Source organism: Salvelinus alpinus, chromosome 34, assembly GCF_045679555.1.
Source record: "Salvelinus alpinus chromosome 34, SLU_Salpinus.1, whole genome shotgun sequence".
NCBI classification, from domain to species: domain Eukaryota; kingdom Metazoa; phylum Chordata; class Actinopteri; order Salmoniformes; family Salmonidae; genus Salvelinus; species Salvelinus alpinus.
Window position 1 is genome coordinate 10,415,631 of NC_092119.1, and position 13,113 is coordinate 10,428,743.

Below are 13,113 nucleotides of genomic sequence, written 5' to 3' on the forward strand. Positions count from 1 at the left end.
ATTTAACCAAAGTCAATCAAAATCACTACAAACATATTCTACATTAGGGAACATATTCTACATTAGGGAACATATTCTACATTAGGGAACATATTCTACATTAGGGAACATATTCTACATGAGGGAACATATTCTACAGCTAGCTACCTCTCTCGTCCATATTATTAGCTAGATACATCTAATCTTACATAGGATTTCATTCTACTGGCTTCTTAATGGATCCAATCTCTCCCCTAGCTCGTTCCTTCACTCTTTCTATTCTGTCCCTCTCTCTTCCTCTTTCTTCCCCCATCCCTCTCTCTGTCTCCCTTTCTCCCTACTACTCTCTCTTCCTCCCTCCTTCCCTCTTCCTCTCTCTTCCTCCCTCCTTCTCTCTTCCTCTCTCTTCCCCCTCCCTCTCTCTGTCTCCCCCTCTCCCTACCAGTCTGTCTCCCTCAGTGATTAGCAGCAGCTGTCAGTTAGCAAGTCGGCCAGCCAGAGCAAATATCCTGCATTGATTAGGCAAATTAGCATAGGCACCGCGGCCCTGATGGGAGGCAGGAGAGGAAACACACAACAGCATATTACATATTACAAAGACAATGAGACAGACCCTCGAAATACCCCCAAATAACATCTCTCACCACCTAGGTGGACGTTAGCAGTGTGGTGGTGTGTATGTCTTTGTGTGTGTTTGAGTGTGTGTGTTTGAGTGTGAGTGTGTGTGTGTTGGCGCATGTGTGTTCACTGCGCGTATGTTTGTGTGTGTGTGTGAGTATGCGTGTGTGTGTGTGTGTGTGGGGGGGGGGGGGGGGGGGGTGTCAGTTAACCTTGGGGATATTGGTCAGACACCAATCAGAATAGTGTCCTGTGATACAGCTATAAAGAGCCATCTGTATTTCTGTTGTACAGTACTCATGCAGATGGCTGTAGAACGCCTTCGTCCCCTTTTATGTCTGTTCCCCAGGCTGTAGTGAAGGAGGTCTGAGAGAAGGGCTTCAGTGTGTGTGGGCCTTAGTTTGGACTAAGCAAACATGACTATGAAGGACAGTGTGTGTGTGTGTGTGTGTGTGTGTGTGTGTGTGTGTGTGTGTGTGTGTGTGTGTGTGTGTGTGTGTGTGTGTGTGTGTGTGTGTGTGTGTGTGTGTGTGTGTGTGTGTGTGTGTGTGTGTGTGTACCTGTGAATGTGTTTTATTTATATTTTGTGTGTATTTGTTAAACTCAATGCACAAAGCAAGTTGATCATAGTGGTACAAATAGTGGACTGTACTGAATAATGTGTCTAGACCACCAGCACAGACCCTGTCTAATACACACCAAAAACAAATGGTTCTATATAGTGCCTAGTAAGGGTTCTTTGGCTTGTAACGATAGCGGAAGCCTTTTTGGTTCTGCATGGAACCTTTTTCTGAAGGTTCTATAAAGAAACATGAAGGCTCTAAATGGAACCTTGAAAGAACCATTAAAAAAAGGTTCTATATTGCACCATAAAAGGGTTACGCTATGTTTATAACCATTTTTGGGGCTAAATGTATAAATAACCCTTTTTAGGACTATTTATATAACCTTTACGGTGAATGGTTCTACAAAGAAAATGTCTCAATCTCATATGTTCTTTGTAGAACCTTACATGTTTTTTTATTCTGGTTTAATGCCATATTATATTGTTAAAATTCCATACGTTTTATTATAGTGTTCATTAACAGGTTGAATCAGGTGTGCGACCTTCCTTCCTTCCTTCCTTCCTTTCCTCTTGAGACAGGGCTTTGGCTTAGCCATTATCCTGTACTGTAGATACAGACAGACAGACAGACAGACAGACAGACAGACAGACAGACAGACAGACAGACAGACAGACAGACAGACAGACAGACAGACAGACAGACAGACAGACAGACAGACAGACAGACAGACAGACAGACAGATCTCCAAAACATCTGATGAAGATCATCAAAGGTTAGTGATTCATTTTATCTCTATTTCTGCTTTTTGTGACTCCTGTCTTTGGCTGGAAAAATTGCTGTGTTTTTCTGTGATTTTGCGGTGACCAAACATAATCGTTTGTGGTGCTTTCGCTGTAAAGCCTATTTGAAATCGGACACTTTGGTGGGATTAACAACAAGATTACCTTTAAAATATTTGAGGAATTTTAATTATGAGATTTCTGTTGTTTGAATTTGGCGCCCTGCACTTTCACTGGTTGTCGTCATATCATCCCGTTAACGGGATTGCAGCCATAATTAATCAGCTGTAAAACTGTTTTTTTTTAATTACATAAAAAATATCTGTGCCCCATGGCAACATGAGTGGAATTACATGAAATGTGTTATAAAATTGCAGGATGTTCTCTCCGCCGCATGGCAAAATGTGTAGAATTTCAGGAAATTGTAAGGCGTGTGGGGGGAGTTCACTACAACTTGATGTTCTGGTGCCTCGCGGCAGTTCAAAATGTTGATTGGGGACCACTTTGATGAGGAATGTGATTGTATATTTGTATTATATTGTATTCAGTAAATTGTGATATGCGGGACGCTCTCAAAAAAAAAACGGACCTTTGTCTCAATGGAAATATAACTAATACAATTCCTTTCCACGCATTGTCCCCAGGTGACATGTTGGGATTATTGGCACCATTCTCCTCTAATGAGGGTTACATTATGCCTGACACTAGACGCAGCCGCTTCAGGCACATGTAGATTTTTCCACTGGTTTACACAGGAATGTGTGTGTGTATCTAACGCTGACACATACAAAAATAGACCATTGCATCCCATGGCTGGACTCCTAGAAAAGAGGTATAATTTTACAATTACAGACTCCATTGATTTTAGGTTCAGCCTAATGCGTCTAAGAGAAATATCCCTATATACTGTGGTGTGTATAAGTGAGCTTGCAGACAGCCATGGCATTACTCCTAACTCTGTGAAAGGGACTAGAGGGAGCCTGCAGCATTGGGTTGTTTATGACATTAAACACTGTCATTCTCAGCCATTTGGCTGCGAAATCGGAGATAATGACACATTTTTACCCGGAATCAGTCAATTACTTTTCTCATTGCTTTTCGCATCTGCAATATACTCCCTCTGAACGATGGCAAGCAGTCTTTTTCCACAATAAATATATATTCAATGAATCATTTGATATTTACTGAGGGCCTGTATTTGGCAGCACTCAAGTGTGGATCTCCCCAATCCTGCTTACTCATCTGTGTGCATTAAAATGCTTTTTACTATAAACCGAAAAATTACAAAATACATACATTATATATTATGTTTTGTACCGATACACTATATATACAGCAGTATGTGGACACTCCTTCACATGAGTGGATTCAGCTATTTCAGCCACACCCTTTGCTGACAGGTGTATAAAATCAAGCACACAGCCATGAAATCTCAATAGACAAACATTGGCAGTAGAATGGCCTTACTGAAGAGCTCAGTAACTTTCAACGTGGCACCGTCATAGGATGCCACCTTTCCAACAAGTCAGTTTGTCAAATGTATGCTCTGCTAGAGCTGTCAAGGTCAACTGTACGTGTTCCTATTCTGAAATGGAAACCCTACCCCTAACTGTCTCTGGAAGCTGCGTCAGCACAATAACTTTCCATTGGCAGCTTCATGAAATGGGTTTCCATGGACGAACAGCCTAAGATCACAATGTGCCAAGCGTTGGCTGGAGTGGTGTAAAGTTCACCCCCCATTGGACTCTGGAGCAGTGGAAACGTGTTCTCTGGAGTGATGAATCACGTTTCACCAATTGGCAGTCCAACGGATGAATTTGGGTTTGGCTGATGCCAGGAGAACGCTACCTGCCCCAATGCATAGTGCCAACTGTAAAGTTAGGTGGAGGACATATATTGGTCTGGGGCTGTTTTTCATGGTTTGGGCTAGGTAGCTTACTTCCAGTGAAGGGAAATCTTAATGCTATAGCGTACAATGACATTCTAGACGATTCTGTGCTTCCAACTTGGCTGAAGGAACGCACGTCCACACAGCAATGTTCCAACATCTAGTGGAAAGCCTTCCCAGAAGAGTGGAAGCTGTGATAGCAGCAACGGGTGGACCAACTCCATATTAATGCCCATGGTTTTGGAATGAGATGTTTGACGACCACGTGTCCACATACTTTTGGCCATGTGGTGTATTTAGCAGATGTTATTGTGGGTGTAGCGAAAAGCTTGTGCTCCTATCTCCTACAGTGAAGTAAAATCTAACAATACACAAGAATACACATTTAGGTATTACAGACTGGGTCAGGGAGAGTTGGAAAATGTCAGTGAAGACACTTGCCAGCTGGTCAGCGCATGCTCAATGTACGCGTCCTGGTAATCCGTCTGGTCCTGCAGTCTTGTGAATGTTAACTTGTCTACAGGTCTTACTCACATCGGCTACGGAGAGTGTGATCACACAGTCGACCTGAACAGCTGGTGCTCTTATCCATGGTTCAGTGTTGCTTGCCTCGAAGTGAGCATAGAAGGCCTTTAACTCATCTGGAAGGCTTGTGTCACTGTGCAGATCATAGCTGGGTTTACCTTTGTAATCTGTAATAGTTTGCAAGCCCTGTCACATTCAAAGAGAGTAGGATTTGATCTGTATTACCTTGTGTCACTCATATATTTGTTAGTCATTTTGAAGCTGCAAAAGTGGTCTACGCTAATGTTGAGGTGATTCCATGTCCCTCGTGTATTTAGTTCTAGGCTATAGGCTATATTAAGATTCACATCTAAGAGCCGTCCAAACTATGTGCTAATGATCATATATTTAGACTAATTCATCTAACTGTTGTAGTTTTAGGTTCTTCATTAAATCATTTTCTGCCATGAAATAAATATTATTTTTCTTTTTCAAATAACTTGCATATATTTAAATACCTTGAAATATTATTTGGTTTTCTGAGAGGTATTCAAAATACTTCCAAACATTATTTGTTTTTCTTAGACCTCTATTTGAATATCAAAGAAAATAGTTAAAATAAAATAGCCTTTTAGTTTAAGCTGTGGTGTGTGTGGTGTGTGTGCTTGTTGTATGTAACCCCACCACACACACCTTCTCCTGGCCCTGTGTAGATCTCCTGCTCCTAGTGTGTGTGTGTGTGTGTGTGTGTGTGTGTGTGTGTGTGTGTGTGTGTGTGTGTGTGTGTGTGTGTGTGTGTGTGTGTGTGTGTGTGTGTGTGTGTGTGTGTGTGTGTGTTTTTACATTCCCGTCAACCCCAGCAGTATATATGGGGCCTACACTGTACGGTACAATGATGAACCACTGATGACTCCATTACTCCCCTGATGTTTATCATGTCATAAAGCTGCTCCATGACAACGCTTATATTATCCCCTCCCTAATCTCCACCTATAAAGACACGCAGAGGCTGAAAAACGAGTTCATCCGGAGCGAGGGAGAGGAGAGATAAATCAGAGATGGAGGTGAAGGAGATTGTCAATGATCGAGCCGCCCTCCCTGCTCAATAGCCATGATCTATAGCAATGCAAATCAATGCATACTATTAGACAGGGTAAGATGGAGGAGGCAGGGGGCAGGGGTGAGAAATTGGACCGGGTTAACAACCGAGAGGAGGAGATGTCGCCAGGGAAATATCATGGCGGGCGGTTTGAAAGAAAAGCTTTGATAAAGACAGCAGAAGTTTTTCCATTACGCGACGGAGTAAAGAGTGAAAGATAATGAGCTGGCAGTCGCTCAGATCAGAACTAAACCGTACAGTATAATGATGAATACTACACTGTACAGTATAATGATGAAGTACTACACTGTACTTTATAATGATGAATACTACACTGTACAGTATAATGATGAAGTACTACACTGTACAGTATAATGATGAATACTACAACGTGCAGTATAATGATGAAGTACTACACTGTACAGTATAATGATGAATACTACAATGTACATTATAATGATTAAGTACTACACTGTACAGTATAATGATGAATACTACAATGTAATATATAATGATTAAGTACTACACTGTACAGTATAATGATGAATACTACACTGTACAGTATAATGATGAATATTACACTGTGCAGTATAATGATGAAGTACTACACTGTACAGTATAATGATGAATACTATACTGTACAGTATAATGATGAATATTACACTGTGCAGTATAATGATGAAGTACTACACTGCACAGTATAATGATTAATAACTACACTCCACAGTATAATGCATTCATTTCAGAGAGGAGTTTCGCTTTTGTTTTTCTAATGTGCCTGGATATGAACTCAAGGGAAAACTTTACATTTAAAAGTCCTTTACGTATGTTTTACCTTTAATACCGAAAATTTTCTAGTAAGGCAATAGGAAATGTAAGATTGTGTATGAAATGTCATATTTTCTATTTTATACATGTCGTTGTTCTCTGACCTCATTGTTCTATCAAATAGGGGAAAAAACGTAATATTGAAACTAATTATCTTATTCGTCTGTGTGTTTTTGTCCACTTCCTGTCTGTGTCCGTGTGTTTGAACCTGTGTTTCTGTTTCTCCTTTCTTTTGTGTATCTTATTTTGTTCTTCCCCCATGTGTTTGACCCATGAAGCAGACGACAGATGACATGGTGTCTTCGGCAGAGTGTTCCAGTGACGACGAGGACCTGGAGGAGTGCGACTCTGGCCGTGCAGGTGGGCTAGGTTAGTTTCCCTCTGCTTGCTCTCACGCTGCTCTATCTCTCACTCCATGCACACCTGAGGATCAAGCACTGCATCCTATAAAGCATCGTAACCCCATGGACACACAAAGTGTAACTTCCAAAGATAGAAACCCAAAGGACAAATTATGGCAAGACTGGATATGTGTTACGTTAAATCTGACTGAATTACAGAAAACATAATACATAGCAAAGTGGAAAATAGTTAAATCTGTCATGGACTATTCATATTATAAAATCAAATATTTTGCTTTCAAAAACACTATAAAACATATTCGTTTGATGATTTACACTTGCCCATGGGGTCGTCTGAAGTGGTTAACATGGTCACCAAAACACATGCAAATGTAGTCCTCTCAGCGTTGAATGAGAGAGAGAAAAAAAAGACACAGTTAGTGTGAAGATGTGCCATGTTCTCTGTGTTGATGCTTCAAAATGTATCATACCGTGTTTGGGTCCAGTGCTCTATCCATGTGGCACTGTCCTGACTTGCATTTTGACTCATGATACATTTTGAGATTCTCTTCTTAAAGATTTGCTTTCAGTGAAATTACTGAGTGATTAGATATCTAGCAGGAATTCAAGTTTTGGCTCATTTATGTGTGTTTGTATTTCATTTTTAAATATTTCCATATTAAGAGGCTTGCACTGTAAAACATGTAATAGAGGAGAGATATCATCGAATTTCTGTGATGTTGTTTTATTGGTTTTTTTTGCTTCAAGGTGAACATGTTATCCTGCTGTTATTTTCCAAACCAAATATTTAAAAAAATACAATACTGAGCTAACTTAGACTTTCCAAATCATGTTCCTCTGAGCTTTTTGAGAGAACTTGGGATTTGCCTTGTTTTGTTTGGATAAAATCTGAAAAGCCAGCTCTCTGTCCCGGAACTGTGTGTACCACATCACCAATATGGAACTGTGTGTACCACATCACCAATATGGAACTGTGTGTACCACATCACCAATATGGAACTGTGTGTACCACATCACCAATATGGAACTGTGTGTACCACATCACCAATATGGAACTGTGTGTACCACATCACCAATATGGAACTGTGTGTACCACATCACCAACATGGAACTGTGTGTACCAAAACACCAACATGGAACTGTGTGTACCACATCACCAATATGGAACTGTGTGTACCACATCACCAACATGGAACTGTGTGTACCACATCACCAATATGGAACTGTGTGTACCACATCACCAATATGGAACTGTGTGTACCACATCACCAATATGGAACTGTGTGTACCACATCACCAATATGGAACTGTGTGTACCACATCACCAATATGGAACTGTGTGTACCACATCACCAATATGGAACTGTGTGTACCACATCACCAATATGGAACTGTGTGTACCACATCACCAATATGGAACTGTGTGTACCACATCACCAATATGGAACTGTGTGTACCACATCACCAATATGGAACTGTGTGTACCACATCACCAATATGGAACTGTGTGTACCACATCACCAATATGGAACTGTGTGTACCACATCACCAATATGGAACTGTGTGTACCACATCACCAATATGGAACTGTGTGTACCACAACACCAATATGGAACTGTGTGTACCACATCACCAATATGGAACTGTGTGTACCACATCACCAATATGGAACTGTGTGTACCACAACACCAATATGGAACTGTGTGTACCACATCACCAATATGGAACTGTGTGTACCACATCACCAATATGGAACTGTGTGTACCACATCACCAATATGGAACTGTGTGTACCACAACACCAATATGGAACTGTGTGTACCACATCACCAATATGGAACTGTGTGTACCACATCACCAATATGGAACTGTGTGTACCACATCACCAATATGGAACTGTGTGTACCACAACACCAATATGGAACTGTGTGTACCACATCACCAATATGGAACTGTGTGTACCACAACACCAATATGGAACTGTGTGTACCACATCACCAATATGGAACTGTGTGTACCACATCACCAATATGGAACTGTGTGTACCACATCACCAATATGGAACTGTGTGTACCACAACACCAATATGGAACTGTGTGTACCACATCACCAATATGGAACTGTGTGTACCACATCACCAATATGGAACTGTGTGTACCACATCATCAATATGGAACTGTGTGTACCACATCACCAATATGGAACTGTGTGTACCACAACACCAATATGGAACTGTGTGTACCACATCACCAATATGGAACTGTGTGTACCACATCATCAATATGGAACTGTGTGTACCACAACACCAATATGGAACTGTGTGTACCACATCACCAATATGGAACTGTGTGTACCACAACACCACAACACACATTTTGTTTAATATGGCAGGGACACCCACCGCAGGTACTGGCTGTTTAATATGGCAGGGACACCCACCTCAGGTACTGGCTGTTTAGTATGGCAGGGACACCCACCTCAGGTACTGGCTGTTTAGTATGGCAGGGACACCCACCTCAGGTACTGGCTGTTTAGTATGGCAGGGACACCCACCTCAGGTACTGGCTGTTTAGTATGGCAGGGACACCCACCTCAGGTACTGGCTGTTTAGTATGGCAGGGACACCCACCTCAGGTACTGGCTGTTTAGTATGGCAGGGACACCCACCTCAGGTACTGGCTGTTTAGTATGGCAGGGACATCCACCTCAGGTACTGGCTGTTTAGTATGGCAGGGACACCCACCTCGGGTACTGGCTGTTTAGTATGGCAGGGACACCCACCTCAGGTACTGGCTGTTTAGTATGGCAGGGACACCCACCTCAGGTACTGGCTGTTTAGTATGGCAGGGACACCCACCTCAGGTACTGGCTGTTTAGTATGGCAGGGACACCCACCTCAGGTACTGGCTGTTTAGTATGGCAGGGACACCCACCTCAGGTACTGGCTGTTTAGTATGGCAGGGACACCCACCTCAGGTACTGTCTGTTTAGTATGGCAGGGACACCCACCTCAGGTACTGGCTGTTTAGTATTGCAGGGACACCCACCTCAGGTACTGGCTGTTTAGTATGGCAGGGACACCCACCTCAAGTACTGGCTGTTTAGGATGGCAGGGGCACCCACCTCAGGTACTGGCTGTTTAGTATTGCAGGGACACCCACCTCAGGTACTGGCTGTTTAGTGTGGCAGGGACACCCACCTCAGGTACTGGCTGTTTAGTATGGCAGGGACACCCACCTCAGGTACTGGCTGTTTAGTATGGCAGGGACACCCACCTCAGGTGCCCTATAGATGCTTTTATTTGTTGCTCTAAATGAGGCCAATAAGAAGTCAAGTGCCTTAATGTATCTCAGGTACATCACCTGGCATTGCTCAAGTGACAGACGACTGAGAGACGGTTCACACTGCTCAAGCCAAGGTGTTATCAGCACTACCTGATCATCGTCCTCTGAGAGGTCACCTCCAATTCCTCCCAAAGTTCCTATGAGAGATAGCAGTGCTAAAGAGCCCATGTCTGATCTCTACTGTAGCCTCTGAGCTCTCCAGGTCTCTGAGGACAGATATCATCAGGGCCCCGGTCATCCAATCATCATATGTTTACACAGAAATTCACACCATTCTAACCCCGACATCAGTTGACGTGGACAGCTGCATGCTACGTGGTCTCGATATTTATTATCCGTCATTTTCGTGAGTGAAGCATGTGGGGGATGTTTTTATTTTGAATACTTTCGTTTGACGTTTTGTATGTGCGGGTCTCTTTTATATGTGGTGGTCTGTTTTATATGTTCGGTTCTCTTGGCTTCCGGTTTGTGTTTGTTTTGTATTTGTATTTGAGTCGTTGTCTTCATCTGTCTGCCAAGTATCTGAAATACGACATGCCTGTTTTCTCGCCTCATCATGTGCAGCATGAATTTTCGGTGGTTGAAAAAAATTATTGCTCATCTCTTTTAGAGCCTTTGTTGCCATGAGGCTTTTTAGAACATTCCCATGTTTTGATAATCAAAACAAATAAAAAGGCAACAAAATATTTTCTTGTCATCAACTTTTTGGGCATCAAGCAGGCAGCCATAACATCTAACTGAAGAGAGTTGTGAATTAAGAATGATATATTTTTAACCTCCCCTCCTCCCTTCGTTCACTACCTACCTTATTTTCCTCCTAAACCGCTCCCCCTTCCTTGTCAAGCCATTCTGCATTTAAATTGGTTTCAATGAAGATGACATAAAGATTATTTTATTGCCTCAAATGTATATATGCTTTCCTCTTTTGAGTTGCAGTCATTTTGTGGCATACATTAACAGTAGTGGCTAACTCAACCTTAACCCATCCTCTTCCGGGTCACCTCCCGGTGACCTCCATCCCTTCAAAGCATGCACTCTAATTGGCTCCATCATGTGTGTCTGACCCTTGACCCCTAACCCTCCATTTAGACTAACTGGGCTGCTTTGTCTTCCGGTCACTTTGAGTTCCGCACCTATCTTTAGGGTCAACATTGCCTATTGCGACATCGTTTCTCTCTTTCTGTTCTGCACTCGTCTGTTTTTGTCTGTCTCTCTGTCCGTTTGTCTGTCTCTCTGTCCGTTTGTCTGTCTTTCTGTCCGTTTGTCTGTCTCTCTGTCCGTTTGTCTGTGTTTCTGTCTTGAGGCGTCGTCATGTGACTCTGTTCTCTGTTAGTAAAACTGTTTTGTATTCCCCCTCTCCCCTTAAAGGAATTCCATAAGACAGATACCACTGGTGATGATAATTACACACATTTTAAACCAATAACAAAGATTTTATTAATTGATAGGAGATGAAATACCATCACACTCTAAACCTGCTATTCCAATGATAACTGCACGGTAGTGTTAATTTCCAGTACACTCTACATACCAATCTCACACACCAAAGAAAATGCAATCCCAGTGCAAAACTGCAGCAACAGAGATATGCACTGTGGGACCGTATTAATGATGCACTTTGGGGCCGTACCTGTTGCTGTATACACAGTGTGGCCGTTTCAATTACGGAATATTTTGGGGTATATTCCGTAATTAAAACGGCGTATGACATCAGTCAAACTGTGCAAAAGTGAAACCGAAACTCCCCTTGACAGTTAAGAAAAGGCATTCATTCTGAGGGGTTAAGGTTTGGGATAATAATAAAACAAAATGTGTTCAGTCATCTCGCCGATGGTTGCAACAACTCTGTGTTTCACTCTGAAGACAAGAAAATGTAATTATCACATAGGAAAGTGCAAACTCTCTCCAGAGAACTTATTAGCTATGTGACTCATCCATCTGTCCACATATCTAAAGGTTCCCTTTCAGTCATTCAACTTCTGTAAAAAATACTATGGGGAGTCGCACTCTCGCGACTTCTGTTGAAGCATCTACAATGACGCCTGACAAGGCCAATGAAATCCCCACCTCGCTGGAAGCCTTCCACAGGTGATAAGCTTGAGGCTCGGATTCATCCTTTCAATTATTCCACTCTACACCTCGGTGTGAACAGGAATGATTCAGGCTACTCAAACAAACAATTGGAAAACAAGGCTGTCTTACGTTCCGCCAACTAAACTGTCCCAAAGTGGTAGAACATGTACACCCCCTGGACGTTGTGTGCTGAAGTTTGTACTTATTCTTTTAAGTTTCCAAATCACAAACAATTAGTTATTCTTAAATTTGCTGGTGCAATAAGTACTCTAACCTATAAGAGTTCAAGCCCTGTCTGAGCAGGTGGAGGGGGGCTCTGAGAGATATAAGATCAGGAAACGTTTGTATTATTTTTTGCATGTATTTAACCCCTTTTTTGGCACTAAATAGTCTAAGCCCTGTCTAAGCCGGCGGTTCTACTAAACTATAGGGAATAGTTTTAAGCAGATCAAACCAAGGATCATTTTGCTATTTGATTTGCAATTTTAATACCCAATGAAGTATATACAGTTGAAGTCGGAAGTTGACATACACCTTAGCCAAATACATTTCAACTCAGTTTTTCACAATTCCTGACATTTAATCCTAGTAAAAATTCCCTGTCTTAGGTCAGTTAGGATCAACACTTTATTTTAAGAATGTGAAATGTCAGAATAATAGTAGAGAGAATGATTTATTTCAGCTTTTATTTATTTCATCACATTCCCAGTGGGTCAGAAGTTTAGATACACTCAATTAGTATTTGGTAGCATTGCCATTAAATTGTTTAACTTGGGTCAAATTTTTCTTGTAGCCTTCCACAACCTTCCCACAATAAGTCAGGTGAATTTTGGACGATTCCTCCTGACAGAGCTGGTGTAACTGAGTCAGGTTTTTAGGTCTCCTTGCTCACACATGCTTTTCCAGTTCTGCCCACACATTTTCTATGGGATTGAGGGCAGAGCTTTGTGATGGCCACTCCAATACCTTGAATGTGTTGTCCTTAAGCCATTTTGCCACAACTTTGGAAGTGTGCTTGGGGTCATTGTCCATTTGGAAGACCCATTTGCGACCAAGCTTTATCTTCCTGACGGA

At 41.9% G+C, this 13,113-nt stretch overlaps 1 protein-coding gene across 2 annotated transcripts in view; it reads left to right on the forward strand.

Annotated features, from left to right (window-relative positions):
- LOC139563439 (neurexin-3a-like) overlaps positions 1–13,113 on the forward strand; it is a 650,445-nt gene that overhangs the window by 606,073 nt on the left and 31,259 nt on the right. The window contains exon 23 of one of the 2 annotated variants that reach the window (XM_071382111.1): positions 6,543–6,621. In XM_071382111.1, coding sequence (XP_071238212.1) covers positions 6,543–6,621 — 79 coding nt within the window. Of the gene's footprint in view, positions 1–6,539; positions 6,622–13,113 lie in introns of both variants that reach the window. The other variant, XM_071382110.1, reaches the window with a different exon arrangement.